This window comes from Saccostrea cucullata, unplaced genomic scaffold (assembly GCF_032062105.1).
Source record: "Saccostrea cucullata isolate Sc308-1 unplaced genomic scaffold, CSIRO_AGI_Scuc_v1 ctg484, whole genome shotgun sequence".
NCBI lineage: Eukaryota > Metazoa > Mollusca > Bivalvia > Ostreida > Ostreidae > Saccostrea > Saccostrea cuccullata.
Window position 1 is genome coordinate 49,959 of NW_026931863.1, and position 27,134 is coordinate 77,092.

A 27,134-nucleotide genomic window follows, 5' to 3' on the forward strand; every position below is an offset into this window, starting at 1 on the left:
GATAGAAACTTGCAGCCTATCGACATCCACTTACATTACATTCATGAAGACACAGAATAGATTTGGGTTTGTGGTTCTGAGGGTTATTTTTTTTTTTATTGATTTATTACAAAAATGTTCAAAGAAAGGCTCCCTCTCTCTCCTCGTTTATAGACTCTAACATCCTTATCTGGAATGTTTGGGTTTTTTTTTTTTTGGGGGGGGGGGGTATTTTATTTCCCGGTGTTGTATTTTCGTATCATGTCGCCTTTCCGATTAAAAAAAAAGAACTGTTTAAGTAATTAATACCATCATACTTTAAAAAAATATATTTGCATTTGCTGGAGCCAAGCGAGACTAAAATCATTGATAATATATATAACCTGCAATAACTTAGAATTTCTAAGAACGTGTTTTAAATGTAGAGAGAACAAATACTATAATAAAACAGTTATTGTTATTTTTTTTTTAAATAAATAGAGATATTTATAATTAACCATGTGAAGAATACATGTACCATATTTACCGAGCTCGAAGGCCGAGATGAATATTGTAGTTGTCATACAGTAATAATAATAAACTGAAAAAAGGCAATACATGTACTTGTAACTGTATACATGTTTGCGAATAATATTTGATGCTCTCTTCATTATTAGATACGAGATATAGGGTACATTTCAAATGGCAATCTGCATGCATGGGCACAATTGGACTGAATCTTTGCGTGAAAACTGTTGTGCACCATGGCAAAATTGGGGTCTTGACCACGAACTCTTCCTTGTGTACTAGAGGGAATAGGTGGAGAGGGATCATCCGATGGGAGTGGATCTATATCACTGATGGAACATCGTGGATTTTTACAAGTATAAAAAGAACATTTAAGGGTGGACCAGAAACGGATCCCAGGCCTCTTCAATAATGATACATTGAATCAACTTTAAAGAAAAAATATTTGTCATTATTTCTAAGAATTTCCTGGACTTTGAACGCCGCAGACACCGACACTTGACGTTTTAAACATTTATTTTCTTAAGAAAAATACTAAAGAATTATTATGGTAAGTTTTATTTATATAGAAAATGCTTAAAACAAATGCCTGAGTTATCACTAGAGTCGTCTTATCCACTAAATAAATGCGGGTGATGACAATAAATGTCGATAAAAAAATACTTTTTCTTCTCCATAAACATATGCATGATAAATAAAACAGATTGTGTATTGAAATATATTTGACCCTCCACTCATCTGTTCTAGAGTTACAAGTAGTTTTGAATCAAGTTCATGAGACTTGCCTAAGTACCATATACAATAATAAAGATATGTACTATAATACAGTCTCTTTATTCAGATTCCTTTGCAAGAATGATTTTTTTCTTCGAAACTGTTTAAAGAAGAGGCTCTTTTTGTAATACCCCTCTTTTACTCAAGCTCTGTGGACACCTTGTAAGAGTTATGTTTCCTTACACGTTTTCTCTACAATCCATAACACAAACTACAGCTTTTTTATTCATAATTTTTATTTTTTATTGGAAATTTTGATATGTTTTGTTTCATATGATAAGCAGTAATATATTTAATGAAGCATGACCTATGTTTAGAATATGACAGCATTTACACAGAATAATGTACAACAAATCTGATATGTACAAAATATACATACACAACTTAACAAATAGCACCTGGTCTGTTGAAAATTTCTCAAAACAGTGGGAAATATTTTAACTATTGCTATATATAGAAGCATATTAGTTTTTATTGGTCAGTTCTGAGAAGTTTTTCACAGAATCAGGGCCTTGAGATCAAATCTTTAAACAAAATATGGCAGTTTAAAATTGGATAACATCAAACAAAAAAATGCCATAAAATGATTTTGTCTAAAATATATATACTCTTAAAAGGTATAAAAATTTGTAGAATATAACATTGATAAAAATGAATTGTAATTTTTTTTCTCAAAGTTTGATTTGTTTTCTTCATAAAAAAACAGTTTTTAAACTAAAATTATTTTTCTTTTAGTACCAAAAAATATTCTCAGGAAACAAATAACATTCAGATGGACGGACTACAATTAGATTTTTAGTGCATAAAAAAATCTATATTGTCCATACTGTGTTATATTATAAAGCAGAAATCGGAATGTTTTAGTTGCATATTTATACATTTAAAGACACTGACTAGTTTACCCTTCACAAGTCCTCAAGTAAGTTTTCTGGGGTAATTTGCTGTTTTTGACATTTACATTTTTCTAAAAATCTCTTCAAAAAAACAAATAATAAAAAAGTATCGAGACAGATAGCATTGCTGCAAGTATTCAAGTTTGGCAGTATACTAGCTAATGCAATTAAACAAAAAAAAATTCACCCCATCAGTGAATATAAATACCAATTTACAAAATGCTGACAATAATTTACCATTTTTTGTCCAAAAGAGACAAAAAAAAAAATAGCACAACAATATCAATATTTTGCAGGACAACCATTTAAAGCTACATCACTTGGTTGCTACGTTTGTGTCTGGAATTGCCTCATGTAGAGCTGACACTTGGCACACAGAGTGTGACCAGGTACCACCCCCCTTTTGCTGCACAGGTTACAAGGATCCTCCCCCAAGTAAATCTCGACCGGTGAGTCGGAACTGTCCCCCTCCTCAAGATCATTGTCTGAAAAAGCACTTCTTGAGAATCCCCCAAGTCTGTCTTCCTCGTCACTCACATACCCCGCATGGAATTCCTCAGGATTCCGCACAAAGCCAAACTCGTCCAGATCTGCAGCCGAGATGAGGGCAATATTGTCACAGAAAGTTACTGACTTTCTCGGCTTGCTTCCCCTGCTTTTCTTTTTCTTGGAGAGTACAGACTTTGGGTGTTCCTCCTGCATGTTTCGAAAGTCAGACTCGGACTTGCTCCTGTGTCTGATGGCCAGACCTTGTGGAGGAGGGGGGTTGGGGGGATGGCTGATGGGGTGAGAGTTCGCGGTGTGATTGTTGTTGACAGTCACACCGTCGAATCTAGAGGCCAAATCTCGCACACTCGGTCGGGCCTCGTTTCCCTCTGATGATCCCTCGGTGGTGGATCCGTGGGGAGTGGGTGCACTGCCAGTGGAACACAAGGGTACTGCCTCTTTAGAATAGTGTCCCTGCAAGGATTGCTGTTCCTGTAAAATAAAATCATCAAATTAAGAAAATGAAACTAAAAATTCTAAATATTGATCAGTCCAAATTATTAAAGCCTTAAACAAGAGGCCCATGGGCCACATCGCTCACCTAAGAAGCTTTGACCATTCTGTTCTTTACCAGATTTCACCCTTGTTATACATAATGCATCCCCACCCTACCCCACTGATTATCATTTAGACATTTTGAAATCTACACTACCCCATGATCCTTCCATGGGCACATATGTTTCAGCTTTTTTGGCCCAGTGGTTCCTGAGAAGAAGATTTTCAAAGTTTTTTCCTATATATTTCTATGTAAAACTTTGATTCCCTATAATGGCCCCGCCCTTCCCCAGGGGGTCATGATTCCTACAATTTAGAATTTACACTACCCCAGAATGCTTCCACATAAGCTTCACTTTTTCTGGCCCAGTGGTTCTTGAGAAGAAGATTTTCAAAGATTTTTCCTATATATTTCTATATAAAACTTTGATTCCCCATTATGGCCCCACCCATCCCCCGGGGGTCATTATTTGAACAATTTAGAATCTTTATTATATCAGGATGCTTCCACATAAGTTTCAGCTTTTCTGGCCCAGTGGTTCTTGAGAAGAAGATTTTCAAAGATTTTTCCTATAAATTTCTATGTAAAACTTTGATTCCCCATTGTGGCCCCGCCCTTCCCCCGGGGGTCATGATTTGAACAATTTAGAATCTACATTATACCAGGATGCTTCCACATAAGTTTCAGCTTTTCTGGCCCAGTGGTTCTTGAGAAGAAGATTTTCAAAGATTTTTCCTATATATTTCTATGTAAAACTTTGATTCCCCATTGTGGCCCCGCCCTTCCCCCGGGGGTCATGATTTGAACAATTTAGGATCTACATTATATCAGGATGCTTCCATATAAGTTTCAGCTTTTCTGGCCCAGTGGTTCTTGAGAAGAAGATTTTCAAAGATTTTTCCTATAAATTTCTATGTAAAACTTTGATTCCCCATTGTGGCCCCGCCCTTCCCCCGGGGGTCATGATTTGAACAATTTAGAATCTACACTATACCAGGATGCTTCCACATAAGTTTCAGCTTTTCTGGCCCAGTGGTTCTTGAGAAGAAGATTTTCAAAGATTTTTCCTATATATTTCTATATAAAACTTTGATTCCCCATTGTGGCCCCACCCATCCCCCGGGGGTCTTTATTTGAACAATTTAGAATCTACATTATATCAGGATGCTTCCACATAAGTTTCAGCTTTTCTGGCCCAGTGGTTCTTGAGAAGAAGATTTTCAAAGATTTTTCCTATAAATTTCTATGTAAAACTTTGATTCCCCATTGTGGCCCCGCCCTTCCCCCGGGGGTCATGATTTGAACAATTTAGAATCTACACTATACCAGGATGCTTCCATATAAGTTTCAGCTTTTCTGGCCCAGTGGTTCTTGAGAAGAAGATTTTCAAAGATTTTTCCTATATATTTCTATATAAAACTTTGATTCCCCATTGTGGCCCCGCCCTTCCCCCGGGGGTCATGATTTGAACAATTTAGAATCTACACTACCCCAGGATGCTTCCACATAAGTTTCAGCTTTTCTGGCCCAGTGGTTCTTGAGAAGAAGATTTTTTAATGACCCCACCCTATTTTTGTCTTTTCTTGATTATCTCCCCTTGCGAGGGGATATGTCCCTTCATTTTAACAATTTAAATTCCCCTTTACCCAAGGATGCTTTGTACCAAATTTGGTCAAAATTGGCTCAGTGGTTCTTGAGAAGAAGTCGAAAATGTGAAAAGTTTACAGACGGACAGACAGACGGACAGACGGACGGACAGACGGACGGACGACGGACAAAATGTGATCAGAAAAGCTCACTTGAGCCTTCGGCTCAGGTGAGCTAAAAACCCATTAAAAATTATTTCACTACATTCCTTCTACATTAAAATTAGCATTAATATTTGAAGTAAATTAATCTTTTAGACATTTACATTCACCATACATTAATAAAATATAAAATTTGTTCAGTTTAAGTTAATATCAAAAAACATTATTTTGCAGATTAAGCTAAGTCTAATTCCAGTGCCACACCACACGTCTAGTGAGAATGCTGTATGATTCGCTGATACATGATGATGAGGGAAAACTGGGTGTCCAGAAAACTGACCAATCATTGCCTTTCTCTGTCCAACTCATTTCCCATAAACCCTTAATCAATGACCATATTCCTACAGACTTCCTATACCAGCATTCAGAAAAAAAGATTACCAATACCTCCAAGAGTTCCAAAGAAAAGATTCTTTATTGTTTAATACCTATCATTTCCCCCTCACTGAAACTACTTCAAGTCGGAGATACGGGTGTCAGAGAATAAAACACAACTCGACAGGAGTCCAGATAAAGCCATCAATAATTAGCAGCATTGACACAACTCTGATCTCAGAGAGAAGAAAAGATTTACAAGACTGGAGAGTTCACCTTTTGTACAGGTGTCACCCAAGTTAATGAAAAAGGCATCCAGCAATTAGAAGACAGTTTTTCTTTTTCAGCGCTTATTTATTAACCTTGTTTCTATTATATATAAAATATTTATAAGTAAGTTCAAAAACCTAATAAGTTTAATATATTTATTTAAAAATTAAAATTTTTAACCAGTAGCAGCAATCTGATAATTGACTTCCAGCACCTGAAAGCATGATACATTAGGCTTTGTTGTTAAATCTTCTGAAAGGTAAATGACATTGGAGAAAATGGAGAACAAATTTACGGAGACCCAAATTAACCCCTCCAACAAAGGAACCTCTGTGTGTTTTTGTTCCTTCTCACTGTGTACAAAACTGAAGTGATGTAAAGGACCTATTTGTCTAGGCTCGCAATCTCAGTATTTACACCTTGGTGTAACAAAATTCGACAAGCCTTGTATTTTAGGTCACCAAGGTAACAGATTACCGTCTTGACTGCCGGAGATACGACTTCAGATATATCATCTTAGTCTTAAGAGTAACAACAGGTTCTGAACAATATTTGTGCTCCGCAACGTAACTTTAGAATAAATGCAGTATCATGTATTTCGCGGTGTCAACAATTACCAATTCAGGAACTGGTAAACAAATCCTGTTACGGCGCCAAGAAAAAATAACATTCAAAGTCACTCGTGCAGAAATACAGCAAATAACGTTTCTGGAAATTTACATAATGACTTGATTTGTATTCCAACCACAGGTGAATTATGTAGGAGCAAAAATAAAATGATGTAGGGCTTTTAACTTGAGCAAAATGTCATTAGAGAGTACCTCATTTATAACATTCATGTCATATATTACTTTTTTCTTTGACAACTTGTCCTATTTTTTAAAGATTACCTGGTAATTACTTTATAATTTATATCATTTTTTTAATATACACTAGCTTTTCCTCAATAATAAAGAATAAAGGACATTTTGCTCTGCAAAGAAAGAAGAAATGAAAAAGCAAGTATTCAGCAAATGAAATCTAAAGTTGTCCCATTTTCCAAGCAAAAAAGTGCACATGATGACTTTAATATTTACAAAGCTCACAACAACTAAAAAAGCAGTCAAGGGGAGATAACCCACAATTCCAAGTTAATAGCCAGAAAACAACCAATGAAATCACATCACAACAGCTACCATTGGCTACTTACTGATGATGTCACATCTTTCCAAGCCACATTAGCACAGTCTGCTAAGGCAAAGTTAAAAAAGAAACGGAACCATGTTAGTATTTATAATACCAAAAAACAACTGTATATATATATGCAGCGACAGTACAATATGCATATAGCCATCTACATACAGAGAAAAAAACTGCACCTGACACCCTTTTCTGTTGGATAATCATTTAGTTTAAGTGAAAATTAGTTAATTTTTCTTTCAAGTTTTATAAAATTGAAAAAGTCACTGGTATTAAAATGCTAATTTAGAATCATACTAGTGAAAGTGAAAATAAATGACTTTTAGGATTCTGTGTTTCAATTTTTTGTGAATTACAGAAATGTTAATGCATCATTAAAATATGATTAATGTCTAATGTAAGAAATATTTTATTGACCTGATCAAAGATCTGTTAAATATTAAAAGGTGGAAATGAAAAATGAAGTTTGAGTGAAAATAACTATTAATTTCAAATTTTCTTTTTAATAGTGGACGTTTATTGCTTTGGGTCATGATTTAATGTCTTAATCTTTCAGATAGAGACAAAGTTTTGAAATGCTCTTAATTTTGTTTGTATAAATGGCATTTTGGAAAGAGAAAAACAAACTTGCATGTGATATATCTCATACATATTTTAAATCTGATCTGAGATAATCTTGCATGAGACAAATCGCACAATACAGATACTGTTATTTTTAGAGATTTAATTTGCTGTTAATACTTAAAGTCAAATTTTGTAGCCTGCAGTTGTGATTAAACAAGGTTTTTAAATTAAACTTGAATGCAATGGGGGATTTGGGACCATGGGTCTCAACAAGAGAGAAGCTATCAAGAGCACTTAATCTTTCGCTTTTTATTAAATTTCAATAAATTTTCTGAAGCATGAATACAAAGAGTGATTTTCAATTAATATGTGGACTATGACTAGGCATTCATTTTTTTCAAAATTGTTTATCATCAAATTAATGGATTATTAAAAATCAATTTTCAATTCTAAAAATTTACATCAACAGGCAATTAAGACAGTTTGAAGTGCATGTATAATACTCTTATTTCGAAATCAATGATAAAAAGTACTGCTCATATAAAACTTTAAAGCCTTAAAAAATTCTATGCTTAAAAAATTCCTTCATTACTTTCTGAATTATTTTTTAGCATTGAAAATTTCTTGCATTAATTTATCATTTGAAAAGTTAATATTTTTTGTCTTTGACATAAGGGGCCAACAGGAACAGGAAGGGTGCTCAGTACCTGTTGTGTCAGGCTGCAGAGAAGCAAGATTCTGACAGTCAGGTTGTGAAGCGTATCTCTCCAGTGTCCGAGTACCGAACACAGAGCTGCGGCCCTCAGAATTGGGGCGCTGCTGAGTGAAGCTGGCATGACGACTAAGGGGGTGCCTAGAACTACTGAGAGTAGCAGCAGAATGGAACTGAACAGAAGATGGCAATGAAGAAGCAATGGCTGGTTTACCAGCCTTGTAGGTCATGGTTTTCTGGTACGGCCCAACACTCCCTTCCTTTTTAGGGGGAGGAAATGCGGAGGTGGTTTTTTCGGTGACCTGGTTGGGTTTAGGTGGCAGCACTGGTTGAGTCTTAGCTGTCATCTGCTGAGCAGCGGGGGAACTACAAACCTCGGGGACTGATGTGGGGGGTCTGGACGTTGTGGTGCTGTAGTGGAGGTACATGTTGGGTTGAGAGTGTACGGCTCTCATTGGTCCAGAGTTGTTGTGAAGTGGCCTGATCTCTGCTACGTTTGTGACAATTTGTGCCTTTGCTGGCATCTGCATCTGGTATTGAGATTCAGAGTCTGTAGAACTACTATCTAAAGGGGTAGGAGTCACTGATCTCGTATTTCGACTTTCACTGACACTTCTTGTCTGATTGCTGGTTTGTGTCTTATTATTTGCTTTCCCTTTTCTTGGAAGTGTCCCGTACACATCTAAACTGTTAGAATTACTTTTCAGTGTCCTATCACTACTTGACGATCTGCTATTTTGACTAGAATTACAAGTCACATGTTTCTGTGAGTTGGTGGAGCTACCACTACTAGGTCTCTCTCCACGATAGTTTTTGTTTTCTATCACACTATCCACGGAATCTCGGGAACTGGACCGCGAGTGGATAGCTGTTTGCTGCAACATTGCAACATTCTGGTTGATGCAGAGATCAGAGGGTTTGCCAGCTGGGTTACGATTGTAGCCATCTTCAACATAGTTTTTACTGTAAAGTGGAAAAATTAAATGATAAGAGAAATGATACACCCAAGCATTGTTAACATGTTACAAAAGGAAGTAGTTGGAATAAATAGGGAAAATTCTTCAGGAAAAATAAAGAATTTACATAAATAGTATAAGGTTACTAAAAAGCTCTTCCTTAACACTGATGACAAGATAAACTTTTACTCTTCGATGAAAAGATAAAAAGACACACACGCAAGTCTGTATAATAAAAGAATATTTTAAGAAAAGAAAGGTCATATACAGAGAGATGTAACAATATTAACATTAAGTAGACCATAAAGATTTTTTGTCTGTTATGATAAATATTAGGTCAGGTTTAAGGTGTTCCCTACCTATTGACAATGAGAGGTGATGAACGAGCACTATCGGAACTCGTGCTGGACGAGTTAGATTCCTGTCTCATCATGGCTGCCTTCTTCTGCAGACTTCGGACTTTCAGAAGGCACGAGTTGTGTTTCTTCTGACCATACGTATATGACTGGGAAGGCAGATTAGGAATCTTTATGGCCTTTTTTAGACACTCTGAAAGAAAATAAAACATCTTTTAATCACAATGTTTATATTTTTTAATGAAAAATCTTTTAACACAGGTGATAATACAAGACCATAAAAAAACATTTTAATAGTTTCATCAGAAATGTGATTTTATTTAATAAAATTGTTTATGATTCACTTGATTGAGTTTCTTTTCTGCTTTCAACCTTTTTTTTTTTGGGGGGGGGGGGGGGGCAAGTTAATTGAGAATGTTGTGTTTTAAAAAGCTAATTTGTAGGCAAGTTTTTTTTTTCTTTACCTATGGCTTGAGAGCAGTGCCTGATGGCCTCTTGGAAATTCCCATTGGTCTCAGCCAGTACACAATGGTCCATGAGATCTTCTGAGGCCTGATAAATGCTGGTGAACTCACTCAAAGAAGCTTGGTCTCCTGAAAGGACAAATACCCCTGAATGTTGATTCCATATCAATGTAATATAATTAGCCTTTCAAGTAGCATGAGCATTCAATTAGAACTTGGTAATTGCTATGTTCAGGTTCAATTATTAAAAAAATTATTTCTCGTTTTACTTTTAAAAATAATTTCAATGGTGACTTTGCATTAAAATTTCATCACGGAAATGAGTCCAGCACAAAACCATTCTGTATGTTATTTTTATCTGATAAAAGGAAAATAATTTTCTTCCTATTGTGAGTGCTTTATGAAGCTTAAAATAATTCAGAAGTCAAGTTCAAAGAAAAATTTGGGGAGTGAGTGTGCTAAATAACTGAAATAAGGCCTCGTGGGGTTAATTCTGATTGGCACTGAGGCATACTCATAACTACACAAATAACTTAAATTCCTTCATAATCACAGTTATTCAAGTCAGTGAAGTTACTAAATTCTTTGATTGTTATCTATTTCTAGAAATGCTATTTCACCTTCCAGCCCTTTTGCTTGTCCCTTTTCCAGAGGGTGGTAACTAGAATTTCCTGACGAGGGGTGGTTACCGGAATGACCGTAGTGACCATCGTAATTATAATTGGGGTGTGTATTCATATCTGCAAATCAAATCAAAAATACAATCATCATTACTACTCATAAAGCCTGAGGGATAATGAGTATGAATTAAGACATACGTAGGACGACAAGTGGAATATTACTGACAATATAGATATTGGGGACTGATTAAGACCTAACCTCTGTCTTTATTGTCTCATAATCATCTTATAACTGTATTGAAGAAAGAAGATTTATCATGGTGGAGACAGAACTCATTAAATGTCGCTGTTTACATTACATCTGGCTTCTTTAAGCTCCGGTTTCTATACCCGCTATAGAAAAATACCCAGGGAAAATCCCCACGAAGCGCTTCACCGGGTATAACAAAATATTGATCTAACCCAAATCTGTAAATGATATAGGGCCCCCACAGAGGTACTTATCCCTTTGTAAGTTTTAAAAGCTGCAATACACTGTGATCCTATTTGTTGAAATTTTACATAGACAGCGCAGTTCTCCTGGACTTGGGGGACAATGGTTCAACATGAGTGAACACCAATACTACGAGTCTGGACACAGGCCAAGACTTGACAAAGACTCTCGCGTGGCAAGGGGTTTAATGTCGGCATCCCACCAACCATCATCAATATCCAAGTATCAGATTTTAAACATCTCATTTGGATAAGAAGACTTTAAATACCCACTTAAAATTCTATTTGCAAAATGAAAAATTTTCACCACATCAAAGACTTCTTTCTCACTGTTCATAGAGACACCAACCTACTATCACCTTTACTGAAAGAGTTTAAGGGTCTTACCTTTGCCCTGGTGTGAACGAACGATGGCGGGGTCATAAAGCTGCCTGGACTGATCAATAGGATTTCCAAAACCATCCACCACTGGATGAAATGGTTTCCCTTTCTCTGAAGTTGCTGGGTGGTTCATATACACTCCACCTTTAGGTCCATTTGAAGGTCCATTGTTATTAGCACTATAGTTATGATGATGCTCATATTGAGACATCACTGTTTGAGGTTCTTGGTAGTTGGGGTCGATAAATTTCCTCATGTTTTCAGCCACGGCCTGTGGGTTGAAAGTCTTTGGAGGAATCATGCTCTTGTTGAGGAAATACTGGGTGTATGGATCCAGTGTTGAACTTCCTGTGGAACTAGAACTGTTCCTGTCACTGCTTCCATAACCAGAATCTCTATGAGATTCCAGGGACAAATTGTCAAACTGGGTTTCTGAGGAGTTTTTGATGCTGGAGTTGTCGGACTCAAAACTTGTGTTGCTGCTCTGACTGGTTTGGCTCATGTTGCTGTTGGTTGAGCCTTGGCGAGACAACTTGGTCTGGTACTTCAGTACACTCTCCACCATTTTCCTATCAATGTATTCATTTGAGTCGGGTGAAAGAGATTTCTTCTTGTCAGGCAAAGGTGGACCATGCTGGTCCTGTTGTGGAACATTGTTTTTCTTCTTCAAAACTCCCGGTTTCTTTTCTGGTTTGGCTGGTTTTGGTGGTTTCTCTTTCTTTAGAGGCTCTCCTGGTTTGACATTCTGAGTGTTGCTCATGATAACTGGTGCTGACTTCTGTCTTTGATACTGTGCAGATGACATCTGATAAATGTGGTTGCTGTTGACTTGGCTGATGATGTCGGAATGCTGACTGACAGTGGAACTCTGACGTGAACTGGCCTCTGAGATCTGACCACTTGAGGTCATGGAATGCATGTCCGAATGTTCACTGACCATGGAATTTTGGCGGGAATGTTCCGTCAAAGTGTTAGATGAACTTTGCCTGCTGTGGCAGGATTCTGTCAAGGTGTTTGTAGAGCTTTGACGACTATGAGAAGCAGAATATTGTCTTGAATTATCTCCAGTCATAGATCCCTGTCTGGAATGATTACCAGCACTTGGTCTAGCGCCTTTCTTATTTCTCGGTAACGTTGCCAATCCAGACTGCACAGGAGTATGAATCAAATTGTCAATATTTTCATAATTGTGAGCCTGAGCTGCATTGGGTTTGGGTTTCATCACTACATGCTGCCTAACATCAATGTGGTCTGCTGAGAGATTAGCAGGGGACTCCTCGTAACTCTGAGAATGGGTCAGTCTTTTGGGTGGGAGGGAGGGTGGGGTAGACGCACCAGTATCACTGTATCCTTGCGAGTCAGAATCAGAAGACGACCTCTGGGGGTCTATCTGATATCGAATCACATCTACTCCTACTTTACCCTTTCCTTTCTTCAGGCTCTCTTTTCTCTGGACTTCACTGACCCTGTTAAAGTTCAATGCTGAATACTTGGAATTTCCCTCTGGAGCATTAAGTGCTGGACGCCTATACTGGTCACTATTGGACAGAGTATATCCATCCACCTGATCCTCCTCTATGACCTCATGCTGGACAAAGCCTCTCTGTGACACTGACCGGTTGTCAGGGTGATAAGCCTGCTCCGACTTCACTTGACCTCCAGGAAGAGGCTGTTTGATTGGTGCATTAGACACTGGTATGGCATACTCCGAATTAACCTTTTTCCCGTTCTTCCCTGTTATTGCGATTAGAAAACTAGGCTGCCTTCTGTGCTCGGAGCTGGGTTGTTTGGGTCCGTCTGCGTCAGGTGAATACTGGTCGGGATTGTGGACCCTGGGGTTGTTAGGATTGATCTGGTCACTGGTCTGAGACACGATGGACGAGGACTTGGACCGTGACTGTTTGCCTCCTTCTGGCCGACTCTCCTTCTCAGTCACACCTGTACAGGTAAAAATGACAAAATTACAGGTATAATACAGAAATAATGAAATCTTTACAAGGCCGCCGGAAGTGGTTTATTACTCATCCAGAGTTTATAGTACGCTAATTGTTTGTCTCTATAATGCTTGAGTAACTAGAAAAAAAAATTGTGATGATCATGGTTCTTTTATTTCTTGAGTTGCTGTCTAGTTTGAATAGATGTGGATCAGTGATTAAAGACATCCACCTTATGTATCAACCAGTTCATCACATCAAACACTAATGACAACCATTCTTCACAAAGGAATACCAAAATAAACGATGATTTATAAGAATTTCAATCATTATCTGAGAAAGAGGTTTCTCAACTTTTCTTTAAAGTTACTCATTGGAAAAACATTTTTGAAAAAAATAAATTGCACTTCACATTTCATTACGGCAATAAGGTCAAGAGCCTAGTTAAATTGAATTCTGTCTCATTAAGACAGTGTCAAGATGAAATAAGACTCGATTAATATTATACATGTGACACATCGCCACACGAAAGACAAACGCTGTCATTTTAAGCCACAGTAACTAATTTCTATTGCAGTATCGTGCTAACTGTCAAGATACAGAGCACACAAAGCATGAGGGCTGACAGGTAAACAGCTGTTTAAATCACCTGAAGAAATATACCACAAAGACATTCACTGTTCACTGAATTTTACTACTTTACTATATCCAAATGACATTTTCTTGAAATATATCTGATCATCCAAGAATGGAAACCTTGTGTTGGAATTGCTGCATCACGCACATAGAGTGCATTATTATTAATTTGACTATACCAGTACTTGTTGAATTTTTATGTTTTCTTCATAAATTAAGTAATTGCATTTAAATGTTTCACTATAAACCTTGCATTTAGGTAATGTCTGCAATTTTTACTCAAATTAGACCTATCAAGTTTCATATAGGCAGGTGTTACTTATATTGCACAGAAAATAAATGCCATGTGCTATGTCATTCAAAAGCCCCCAATGTATATTATTTTACATATATTTATGAAAAATTTAAATCTGTTAGCACTTTCTGCCTGCACCCCAACACAAGCCAAATGCTGTTAATGATTTATAATCAAAGGTATCATTTCAATTGAGGCTTTGTAATATTAATTTAAGGTTGCAAATTTCTTCCAGACTCTTTGTCTGGCAATACCTTTAGTAATTAAAACCGTATCGATTAATAGGAACCTTTTTTTTTGAACAGCCCCGTGATTTCTAATTAATCTCCGTAGGAGTGATTACCAATGTTCAATGAATTATTTATACAAATCCTATATGTGACACTTTGAACATAATCTCGTTAAAAAATCTTTTATTCCTTGATTAAAAAATACATAATGCTATTATGTCTCTCAAGAATAAAAAGACAAACCATTCGTACTATATAATTCTGTTTATAGTGGCTAACAAAAAAGAACTTTAAAGGGGTCAATTGGTTTTCAGATCAGACTACAAAAGACCAATAAAACATAACAAATGGGTCGAAATGCTCCATAAAACTTACGGAACCCCTCATTTATTATAAAAGTAGACCAAAGACAACAACGAAAACCACAATAACGGCACAATACTGACCTTTGGTGGGCGTCCCAAAACCAGGGGCCATAACTCTTTTCTTGGGAGCGGTATCGGTTGAGATGGGACTAGCGTTGGGGTTTGTGTAGAGTAACAGTAGCGGTTGATAGCGCCCTCGTGAACATTTATCAACGACGTGTTCCCACTTTGGTCCAATCTGTTTGAAAAAAACAAAACAATAATAATTAAATCATTTATTCAAATGATATGATTGTGGGTTGGAAATATGCCTCAAAATGTCTTGTTGTGCAGTAAAAGATCTTGATGTACTTTTATGGAAGATATTCATGTGGGGTGATAACTTTATCTTCTCATTATTTTGGACAAGATAAAATGGTTCCTCTTGCTTCAGCGATTTCTGAAGTGACTCTGTCAACCAAACAGAGTAGTTAACGTGTCATATTTATTTCCTTTTCATGAGTACTTAACACCACAATGTGCAAGAACCATAATAAAGTGCTTGCATTTAGATAATAGAGCACTTTATTAATTTTTTTTAACACAACAACATTATATCTTAAGCAATTTTAAAATCCATGTAATATGTAAATTGTGAAATTTGGTGAATATTAATTTTATTTTCTTGAAAATGGTTTTTAGGAAAATGGATATCTTTACAATTTTCAAAGTTGTCTTCAATTATTTACCCTAGCCACATAACCCTACAGATATCTTATTTGCTCAAGAATGATTAAAGTTTTTGACCATGAAATGAGTTGTCCTAATTTCCAGGTGTGTGAGTAGGACGACCCTATACTGAAATAAACACAGGTGCCAGAAATAGGAAAAAGGATTTAATTTCTACACTTTCTAACATATTAGTCTGAAGAATGAGAAAGAAAAGACGTGGTATATGGCCCTCAAACCTATCCCAGGTAGATAATTTAACACCTTTTAAAAGTATGAAAGACACGGACCCATTTATACATGTACCAGTAAATATACCCCTTGTAATACGATCTTCGGAAGTAAATTGAAAATTGTAAATCCTCTCACAAAGCTGGTCGATATCCTGATGTCAGTTTTAATTATTTGAAAAAAAATTATGATTACCCTCTTCCATGCTTTTTTTCTATCAATAAGGGGATGATTTCATTTACAAGTGTTTAACATTGGCTATTATAGGCTTTTATCAGTCATACATTGCACATAAAAAGGCCATTTTTCCTGGTCCGTTATAAACAAACATTACTTATCTCATGTTCAGATATCATTTAAATCATCTAGATAAAGAAATGCTTTTTTTCAATACCAACTGTTAAATTATAGATAATAACTGATAAATAGTTGAGGTTTAAATTTGGGAAAGGCCTAGCAATTGTGGTCAAGAAAAAAATTCCCATTTGAAATCGGAGAAGAGAACATTTTTAAAGCATGATTCTCACAGTCCTTAGACCATTAAATGACAATACTTACTTCGGTTACTGTAGCATCATCAAAGTATTTCCAAATACTGGACTTTGTGTCGTAAACAAAAGTGGAATAATGTTTTCCATAGTAACAGACAACAGCAGACAATTGTAACCGTGGCAACTTGGTGACATCTTTACACATCACAGAGTGAAAGAGCTATTGAAAAGAAATTGCATTTTTTTAAAACAATTAGTCAATTAAAAAAGACAAATATTTAAAATTCTTTTCATTGAAGTAATCATGGGTCATTTCCTTTTCCTTGCTTCTCGTATTTCATAAATGTGTCATTTCTTTGTTTTAAATGTCATTCATTTAATACTTTTATTGAAAAGCAAAAGATAATAACAAAGTCTAGACTAAACAGAATTGTCTATTGATCTGACTATTAAATATCCCCATTACTCAGATATGACAGACAGAGAGTGAACTTACATCTTGCAGTAAAATTGTCGTTCCGATGCAGCGGCAGACATCTGTGATGGTTGAAGTTTCTGGTCTCTCGGAATCCCATACAAGTCCAATACTCACTGAAAAGGCAAAATTTTGTCACATTTTGATTAAAAAGTTCTCAATATCTGGATTTAAAAAGGCAGCAAGATGATGCTAAATTGAAATATTATTCTTGTCTTGTCAACTGAGGATACTAATTAAGGCATTATCTTGAATGTGCTCATGCAATGCAAGCACATGCAGAGTTGCAGACACCTGCTATTGATTTGCAATAGAAGTCAGAGTATGAGTATCGTGCCGGACTTTCATCCACCTTGTACCTTACTGACTTCTGACTTTAAAGCCAGACATTTACGATTTGTGCTTGATGAAGCTGAAGATGAACTCACCAACATCAGGGGAATTAAGCAGAGTCTTCCTTATCTGCACACGCTTTCCGCAGTTGTCCTGGAAACAAGAGAAAGATGATAATTATATGGAGATTAGTGCCATATTCCACTACCTGAAAATCCATTCAATCATAAAACAGAGAACAGGCATTCAGGGCCTTTTATCAGGGGCTGTCCTTTCATTTACCTGTCTGTTTTTCAATTTATCAGGTGAAGCTTTAATTAGTTCTGCAAAGATTTATTAATATTATCTGCTTCTACTCCAGAGGGGCCAATGCTCTCAATGATAATTTTCGCTTACTTGGAGGGGACTAAAAGGTTATTTGGGATTTTCCAATATCTACCTGCATTAACTAGACTCTTCATAAACCTGATCCACTTGTCATAAAAATGTTTACGCTTGCTTGATTCTGAGATGGATTAGCCTATTATCACAAGTTTGCTACATTTCACAAGTAAACTTCAAAATGGTGAAAGCCAGAGTCAATTTACACTTTGTTTTCATGTTGAGGCATTATATGGTCAACTTCCAATTTTTTATCCTAATTAAAGTCATATCACCTTTCCATTCAAGGATATTGAATGACGGCAGAGTTCATGAAAATTAGAATTTTTGCATTTCCAATAAATATGAAAATTTATTTCAGGTTTTCCTATATCTTATGCAGAAATTGCATTATAAAAACTATGCAAATAATCATCATTAGTGCATGTAGTGTCACACTATACCCCGTAACTGCCTATACAGGATATTCTGTTGCTAATTAATATTAATGGCCATTTAATGCCTCCTCTGAGATAGGCAGCTTTAAAATCAAATAGTAAAAAAAAATTGCTTATAAATTTTATGACTTACCGGGCAGTCTCTGATATCGCCTTGTGCACATCCGTTCCTGAGCAAGAGTCCAAAGCGGTCGTTATGTATCAAGTCCCCGGTCTCTTGCATGGATCGATACTGCGACCTGCCATCAATAATAAGATAGAGTCACACCCTGAGGTATCAGCAGCCAATTGAGCCTTGGTAGGCATTAATATTCCCTACTTAACATGTGGCAAAATACACTAAACTAATGGAGATTTCCATAAAAGGCTGATTTGCAATCTAATTCCAATAGCCAAAGGTGTTTCATGTTTATTAAGTGCAACCTTTGATGGAAATCAACTTGTTTAATTTGCATAAACTTCTTTACATTTAGCCATATTAATGTTTTATCATGTGTCCCTAAAAAGAATAGAATAAATGATTTTTATTCTTTGTTTTACTACTAAAAATTGTTGAAAGGAAAATCTATATATTTTTCTAATAGTGTTTCATTAACATGATATTTTTAGCTTCAACTGACAGATTTTTGAAATCAATGATATAGGAAAAACTCTGGGACAAGTTTTCTCTTACAAAAATATTGAAAAAATATGACTCAGACTACTAAATCATTATAATTTAATTGTTAACTTTATGAATCTTTTCATGTCAAAAGGGCCTTTTCACACTGTGCTGAATAAATGCTTGGTTGTAATATAACCCATATATTTGAAGTACCAATTACTAAATATTCTGTCTTTAGAAAAGTTTCACTTTATCAATTTTAAAATTTTCAATCCATCATTTTGTGTGGTTACTTAGGCTTTATTTTGCTCTGACTTGTTATGAGTAACGCATTTCTCCCCACAACTATTGCAACTTGTTTTGCTATAGATCTACTCACACTAGAGCGTTTGTCGTAATGTAATGAACCGTCTCGTGAAACCTCAGGGGCTCTGAACTTGCACCGCAGACACAAACCAACTGAAAGTACAACAGTCAAATCTAGTTTACAGTTTGAACAACGATAGTCCTGTTGGATTTTAAAAATTATAATCAAGCCCTTTGTTATGATATTCAGACAAATTGTTTAGAAAATTTCATTTCCCGCTATGACACTTGAATATATTTTTGGCTGAAATATGATGCCGTGTCAGTATTTTCAATCATTTAATTGTTTTCAATGAAGATTTGTCAGAGCTGTCTAATTAATATATAATTTAGTGATATGATGGTGTAAATTTATCTGTAAAGTTTCATTTTTCAGAGAAAATTGATACCCTATCTGAAAATTTGCATTTTGTTTCCCTAAGTTTCAGTTTCTCTCACTATGCTAATGTTTCAGTCTGTCGCATTTGTAACATATGGATAAAAATCTAATTAAACACCTATAAATGATGTTCTGCTTCATGTATACATCAATTTTACCTGATCAAAAATGGTCATGGTGAACTTCTGGTGGCTCAAACAATGAGGGGCCGAACATGAGTCCTCATGATACGCATTGGCCACGTGAAAATGGATCCTCCTCAAAATATTTTCCTGAAATATTGGATTCATATAATGTGGCTTTGTCAAAACTTGAATTATTTGATTTCTCAGACTCTTTCTGTTTGCTCTGCACTTGAGATTCAATTGCAAGAACAAGTACGTGTCAACATCCCCACATCTGGTATAAAACTATATTTTCATTAAAGATTTCTTGTTTTATGCAACAAATTTCTGATTAGCAATTATTGGACCGGTCGACATGAAAGAAATTGATTAAAACATATGTTACTTTAAGTACATTTGTATTGTAAAATTACTTTTTCTACATGATCAAAGTTCTATGGAACAACAATTTCAGTTTATTCTGCATATGGAAAATTTTACAGATTTTTTTATGCTAAGAAAATTTAAAGATGTTTGGACAATTTCTGGAGAAAATTTATGACTACATCTTGGCTTTAATTAGTCCCATGCAAACAAAAGTTTGTTTAGAGTGTCAACAATCTCAGACTGTAGCAAAATCTAAGGTGGAAAGTTTTCTTGAACTATACTCACAAAACATTCAGCAGCATCGTCCATGTGTCCCAGCTGGAAGCGCTGCTGGTTTGTGAAGGAATCGGCCAAAGCCCTGCGGAGGGCATCAGGAGGCAGTGATGCTTGGTCACTGTATTGAAACTGGGTAAAAATCACCTAAAATGGAAATTAATACCGTTCTGAACGGTGCCTTTATTTCAACCTTTAACTTTAATACATGTACCATAACCAAAATTGTTTTCTAAAAGTTGAAGAAGACAAAGAGAAAATCTAATCGTGTATGCATGAACCCTTTGAATTTGTATTTTTTCTAGCAAATTGAATTATTCTAAGTGGACACTAAAGTCATGAAACTAATGTATATGGAAATCAAGTGCTCTCGGTATCTTTTTGAAAATCCATGTCTGAGCTTACAGCAACTGACCATCTGTCTGATTTAGCTACACCTGTATGTTCTTCCAAATCTCACCTGCCTAAACACAAAAGAAGTACCTATCTTTACAAAAACCTAACGGCAGACTTTTAACACCTATCACGTTTTCTTTTCAATGGGTCAGCTAGCATTTTAATGGACTTGAAAATTAGCTTTCCTTCAGCAATTTCAATTTGATAAGGCTATCCATTACAGGTCTAGCTCAATTAGGAAAATTCATTTACTGCAAGATTAAAAGCTTAAGGGGTAGATTATTTTATACTACACAGATGTCATTTCATTCTTCCTTTAAAAGAAAGTCTGAAGTTCTGTGTGTTTAACCTTTTGTCCATTAGTCTTGACTTTACTGGAAATGTTTATTATAGGACACTATAAAAAAAGAAATCCCCTGCAATGATTTGTAAAAATGTCAAGAAAGATTTCCTAAATTGATAAGCTCAAGGTAAAACAAACAACAAATCCCCCATTTTAGGCCTGCTCAAGAAATTATACCAAAAATCTCCTAAATGGGACATGTAATCTTTAGAACCGATCTGATTTTAAAGGGAGATAACTGTACTTTTACTGCGCAAACTAGGACATCAATCTCCCAAACACCTGATGTTTTAAAACAAAGATCAAAGTCAACCATCTCCTCTTATCTAATCCTGAATCTCTTGAAGAGATGGCAGTTAAAAAGAATTTAATCAACTTGTTTTCTTTTTTTTTATTTAAAGTGGTAGTCTACATAACAGATACTTGAAGAGGTAAAAACAACAGTTTTAAGTATATTGACCAAACAAGGGACCACAAGTACTGTCTTTTTAGTACTCTAGTGGAACAAATCCATGACTTTTAAATGAAATTCTCTTTTGCATCGATGTGTCACCCATTGTTGAAAAGCACCAATTCTTCAATCGAACATGTAACCTGTCTTTGTTTGAATGCGCTGATTTGTAATTGATTCCCACCCCTTGAACAAAAGGAATAAAAGCCTTACTAATGGGCCGGCATGAGTCAGGTGTGTGCTTCCATAAGAATTAACCACAAAGAACTCCGATGTAATATTACGTGGGATTAGAACACCTACGCTACACTCTATACTTATGTTTACTTACATGTTTACCTATGGCAGAAAAACAAAAATAGAGTATCCTGAGTGTTTATAAAACAGACATTTATAAACAACTTCAGCGTGTCATGTTGAAAGACCTCTGACAGGTTCTCATTGTTTAAAACCAACAAGGGGAAGGAAATTTAAATTTATTTTTTTTTCTCGAATGTATATGCCGAATGATTAACCAATTACCTGCATACAGTTGGCAATCATTTCATAGACCCGTAAATTGATTTTGAATGTTTGCTTTTCTTGTCTGTTTTGTCTACCAGGTTCTTGTGTTTATTTGGTTTTTTCCACCTTTCTTTTTCATCCTTAAGTGGATATTTGTTCCTGATCACCTTGGGCAGGTTTACACTTGTGTTTGTTTCGGGGGCCCAAAAGATCTTTTTATGGGGGATGGAGATTTAATGCTTTAGCAGAATTATAATAGGATAAGAAGTCTGTAGTGTGCCCACAAATCGCCCATTCAATGCTGGCTTTGGCCATTATATATTGCATGTTGTGGTCTTGCTGTACTTAAAAACTCTTACTAATAGTCTGTGGCATTGTAAAGATAGGAAATTCATTAAGAGTAATAGCATGTAGCGCCTAATCTTGTGGTAAATGGATGAATGGCTGTAGAGAATTACCCTAGCAGAGAAATATGACCAAGTCTTTTGTCTACCTTTTAATTATCTCAGAGGATGATTACCTATAAAACTGCAAACAATGCTTCTCAACAGGACAATTCCATCTTTAAATAATACATTTGTCGGCCTTTAAGGCACCTGCACACTGCACATGCAGAGAATACATTAAAAGTCTACATGACTAAACTAATTATTTTTTTGCCAACTTAATTAAAGTGCTTACCTTTAGGGCACAGAAGATGCATGAATTTCCCATGCATAAATGACCCGAGAGTCTTCGGTAACTTCGACGAAACACATCTAAATGCCAGAAAACCTGGAATATAAAATTGAAATATTTAAGTGTTATTCAAAATAACACATTGATCTAGCAGTTTTATAATTCTAAGTCTTGCATAATTCATAATTTCATCAATGATTTATAAAATATCAATCAATAATGAAAACATGATAAACTACTACTATATCAATTTAAGATATGAAGGTTAACTTAAGGGAAAAAAGGTATATCGATCAGGGTGGTTAATACTCTTAGAATATTATCTTCCCTTTGGTCTCTTGCTGAAGCAGACTGACGTGGACACAGACATATGCTTTCCATAATTGATGAAAAGATTGTATTGCACATGAGAAGTCTGAGTGTCATTCAGGTAAAATGAAAAGAAGCCATCAATAGCCAACACAAGAGGACAAAATATACCTCAAATAAACCCCAAAAATCAATGGAGCAAGATGACTTCCCAGCTGACGAAGTGAACATAAAACATTTGTTCATCATGTTAATGTTCAAAGACAAATCATTATATTTAAAACATATTACCTTAATGCTCTTGTGACAAACTATCAATGACAAATAAATTAAGGGACTCTGGTGTATTAATTACCTCAGAATATAAATTCACTAAATCAACAAAATGTCCAACTTGGTTAAATTAACCCTTAGAATATTCTCTTTTCTCAGCATTTATAGCTAGATGTACTAAAAAAATCTCCTTGCATTATCAAAACTTTAAACTGACATAATAAGCTCCACCCCCTGCATCCTCATCCTTTGACCTGAGAAACTCCACCCCTTGCACCCTCTGAACCCCCCATTTCAAAGCATACATCCTCAGCATTTTACAATAAGCCCAAAAACCAACAAGAGCAAAAAGATGCTCTAACAACTTTCAGACAAAGATAAAGGCCAAAATCAAACATTGTGAGAAGTGTACATAGGGACCTTGAGCCAACAATACTGCACAAACATCTATTCAGCCTAAGCAAATACTCAAACCAGGAGAGCCTGTTTCCTCCCCTTTATGTCTTTTTGCTTAATGCTGTCTATCCCTGGGATAAGGTAGAGCAAGTTAATCAGAACCAATAGAGTTTATCATGTAATTTTGACAGGTGTCCTCAGGTGAGATCACCGGAAATCCACACCAACACTTTTCCTTTTTTGGACTTTTGAAAATAGGTCAGTTTCAACCTCAAGGACAAACTTTTCATTCATAAATCGTAATGGATTTCCGCTCATTTATTTTTGGTCCTTTATGATAGAAAACTGATGTCATCTTTTGGTACAACCTATTAAATCAAAGAAGAATTTTCATTCATAGGACAGAAAGTCAGTTTCTAAAAATAGACTAACTTTCTGAATGAATTTGTAGAGTTTTGCTTCCACTGACTAATTAATATTCAGGAATCCCATTGAGGAAAGTAAATTGAATGAAATATGAATTTTGCTGAGCCATCAAGGTCACTTTGCATCAGAATCACCTTATTCTTTTCCACAAACATTGTATTGTATATAGTAAATGACAATGTCAGGATAACCAGGGTACTTGATTTTCAAGGACAATATGATTCATGCGGAATCATGCCATATACCCAGTGACTCAGTTTTAGTGTATATAAACTCCAAGAATGACCATAAAAACCAGCTATTTAACTGTCTTGTATTGCCAGTTTGGATGGCACTCTGGTGAAATGTTGTTTCGTTGGAGTGTTTACTCATGATCCTTCAGTGCACTTTGTCAGATGATAAAGGAGGTAAAAGTTCCGTTATCTCTCGCTGTGTGATACGGAGAGAAATTGTCCCCCTTCATTATCACAATACACAGTCAAATGTCCCCATGTTTTACTCAGTTGACACAAGTTATCTCCCTTTTTTCAGGTTATCTCCCTTGGGAAACACAAAGCACGGGGAGGGAGAGGTGATTAGTAAAATGTAACATGTTACAGAAACCTCTAAAGTGACAAAATTTATCTGCCATTTGAAAGCATACCAGACCTTTCTCCTTTTAGAACCCAATATATGTTACAGACACCTGTGAAAATCTTATGACATTACCACCTGAATTATAAATCAAATGCTGTGGGAAAATCTTTATAACAACTAAGATTTTGCCAATAACACATCCAATATATCAGGACTAAATAGATGAAAGCATAACTTTTTAATGAAACATATTAAGCAACATTTTAAATGTGTAAATGTACCGAATTCGGGTAAGGGACTAAGAGCAGCATTTAGGAATAAATTTTTCTTAACTTCACTGAATTTCCCCTTTTTATATATATATACAGGCTGTATAACATCGGACTTAAAACAAATTTATGTTTTTTTGTTCTAATAATTGGTTCTTGTTCCTAATGTCATTTATGAGTTTTTTATGACTCAAAGCATGTACAACATGCCTCCATTGTCATGTTCTGTTCCTAAGGTTGGGGGAGGTACCTTGTTTTCCATTATGGACAATTTGTACTGGTTAGTGTTTTACAAATGTTTTCTTAATGACTGATATACATACACCACTGACATACATTTTTGACAGTTCTACATGCCTAAAATCCAAGCAAATACAACAGTTATTATACTTCCTATTAAAATTGTCCTTCCTAATTTTGTTATCATAAAAATTTATTAACATTTACACCCATTTGTCTATGTTACTTAGCCTTACTAGAAACCCAGACAGTAATAAATGATATGAGTAACAGGCTCCCAAAGACCTATGTTTTAGTGCCAGTGTGGTCCACTTTAAGACCAAGCCTAGTAAAAAAAAAAACTTGTTATGGCCCCTGGCCATGATCTTGTGTTAAACGTTCCAGACGTAATGAAGTCGAGATAGTCTAGGACCTGACAAACTGTTAACATCTCTGCAGGGTACCACAAAACAGTTAGGTGTTTACCCCATAAAGTGAAATTTAAGTGATCCGAGCTATAGATGTTCCTTACTCTTCAGACAATTGAGGGTGCACTTTTCTGGTCCGATGACTCCATTATGGTGCTTCTCCACACAAAAGTAACCTCTTTGAGGATACGACCCTCTGCAATTACATCATTTTCAAATTGCCTCCATCGTGTCTATTCGGGTTTCGTAATTATATCTTTTTTTCCGATGGGAAAAAAGTGTTTCACCTGTAATTTGCCTTTACTTGTGAAATTCTCTAAAGATGCTTTGAGCAATGACCCTATTCCAAATATGTTTTTAAAGTTGCAGCTTTCTTTTAAGTGCAAGAAATTTTTTTCCATAATATCAAACATTAACCTAATTCTTAAATTCTGAAATAGATTGATAGCTTGACATATGTAGTGGGTCAACATCATAATAACTAAACATAATACCATGGAAACCTTCGTCTAACCAGGGTACTTCTACGTGAATACGAAGCACCCTGTCACCAATACTGAAGGCTGTTACAATTTATGACAAATCTAGCTACCCAGCAACCAAAACAAATTCCACAGGAAGCTACCCTGCTATAAGTTAGCCACCTGAAAGGATTTTGAATTGCTCATTTTATATGTCAAGTTTGTTCATGATCAGGATACCAGGGTTATAGAAATGTTTAGTACTATAGGTGTTTTTACTCCTTTGAAAATGGCCCATCACTTGACATTGCAAGGTGTTTGATCTAATTAGCAAGTATCTGGAGAGGTATAAATTCTGTATGGACTCTTCTCAATAAGATCAATAGTATATTGCTTGAGGGTCAAAGTATATACCTTTCTTTTTTTACAATTGAACAATTGCACCCCTAGGAGTCTTAGAACCAGTGCTGACTCTAGGGCAGGACATTGTGTAGAAGGTGTTGAAAGTTAGCACTAACAAATGTGTCATCTAAGCACTTCTTCCATGACACTGGATGATCAAAGACTAGATAATCCTCAAGCTTATTAACTGTCCTTTCACTACCAGGCATATCCCTCATCAAAAAATGTCACTACTCTAGTTAAAAATGTTAAGTATTTCAAGAAATATTATTTTTATTTTTTTTTCTCCCCTGTGCATTCAAGCATCCAGTTATATTGCTACGACATTCAACTAAATCAATAGATATGATCAATAAAACATTATGTACCAGGTATCATTTCACAATCATTTTTACATCTCCTCACCTTTAAACTCTGTTTGAAATATGACATTTTGACCTTGCATAATAATATTAATTAAGCTCCTGATGAGTCCCTCATTGATGAATCAATTCCCAAACAAACTACAAACACTACCTAGGAAACTAAACACACTGTAAATAGCCATGACAATCTTGGGCGGAGAGAATCTATACACCTAACTTAGTCATCCAGGTAAACTACTATTACCAATCACAGCCATCGCAGCTGCTGAATCTGGAACAAAAGCTCTGCAACAGGTGTGTTCGTCCACTCGTGTCTCAAGCCTTTCAATACGGACAATGAGTGGCCATTTCTCAATGGTCAGTCTAAGGACAATGCATTGGGTATTGTGCAGCATTATTTTTCCTTTTTCCCCTCCCCTCTAAAAATGTGTCTTATAGATTTCCATCTTAATTTGATTTTCGGCAGACACTGACGTTTATTCTTTCTTAGAAACCATCCATGCTTATTGACGAAACTCATCACATGGGTCCATATGGTCTTTGAGAAAGTGTACTAAATTTCATAGCAATTATTAAAAAAAGGCAGGTTTATATTTCTTTAAATAGCCCCTAAAACTTACAAATTAAATTTCTGACTAAAGAAAATGATAAATAGCTCCTACCCAGACCTATATAAATCTGTAATCACTTGTTGTGA

General features: G+C 35.7%; 1 protein-coding gene across 4 annotated transcripts in view; it reads right to left on the bottom strand.

The window, feature by feature from the left end:
* Positions 1-1,478: 1,478 nt before the first annotated feature.
* LOC134233750 (inactive ubiquitin carboxyl-terminal hydrolase 53-like) overlaps positions 1,479-27,134 on the bottom strand; it is a 34,163-nt gene continuing 8,507 nt past the window's right edge. The window contains exons 1-17 of one of the 4 annotated variants that reach the window (XM_062715747.1): positions 22,623-22,783; positions 22,317-22,409; positions 19,954-20,088; positions 19,336-19,449; positions 18,812-18,891; positions 17,962-18,067; positions 17,106-17,163; positions 16,699-16,793; positions 16,270-16,422; positions 14,854-15,010; positions 11,319-13,250; positions 10,440-10,559; positions 9,820-9,948; positions 9,359-9,548; positions 8,258-9,006; positions 6,778-6,815; positions 1,479-3,131 (exon numbers count right to left, since the gene is read on the bottom strand). In XM_062715747.1, the coding sequence (XP_062571731.1) occupies positions 2,481-3,131; positions 6,778-6,815; positions 8,258-9,006; positions 9,359-9,548; positions 9,820-9,948; positions 10,440-10,559; positions 11,319-13,250; positions 14,854-15,010; positions 16,270-16,422; positions 16,699-16,793; positions 17,106-17,163; positions 17,962-18,067; positions 18,812-18,891; positions 19,336-19,449; positions 19,954-20,088; positions 22,317-22,409; positions 22,623-22,739 (4,917 nt within the window). In that variant the 5' untranslated portion in view covers positions 22,740-22,783 and the 3' untranslated portion in view covers positions 1,479-2,480. Of the gene's footprint in view, positions 3,132-6,777; positions 6,816-8,257; positions 9,007-9,358; positions 9,549-9,819; positions 9,949-10,439; positions 10,560-11,318; positions 13,251-14,853; positions 15,011-16,269; positions 16,423-16,698; positions 16,794-17,105; positions 17,164-17,961; positions 18,068-18,811; positions 18,892-19,335; positions 19,450-19,953; positions 20,089-22,316; positions 22,410-22,622; positions 22,784-27,134 lie in introns of those variants that run through there. The other 3 variants (XM_062715746.1, XM_062715748.1, XM_062715749.1) reach the window with 3 other exon arrangements.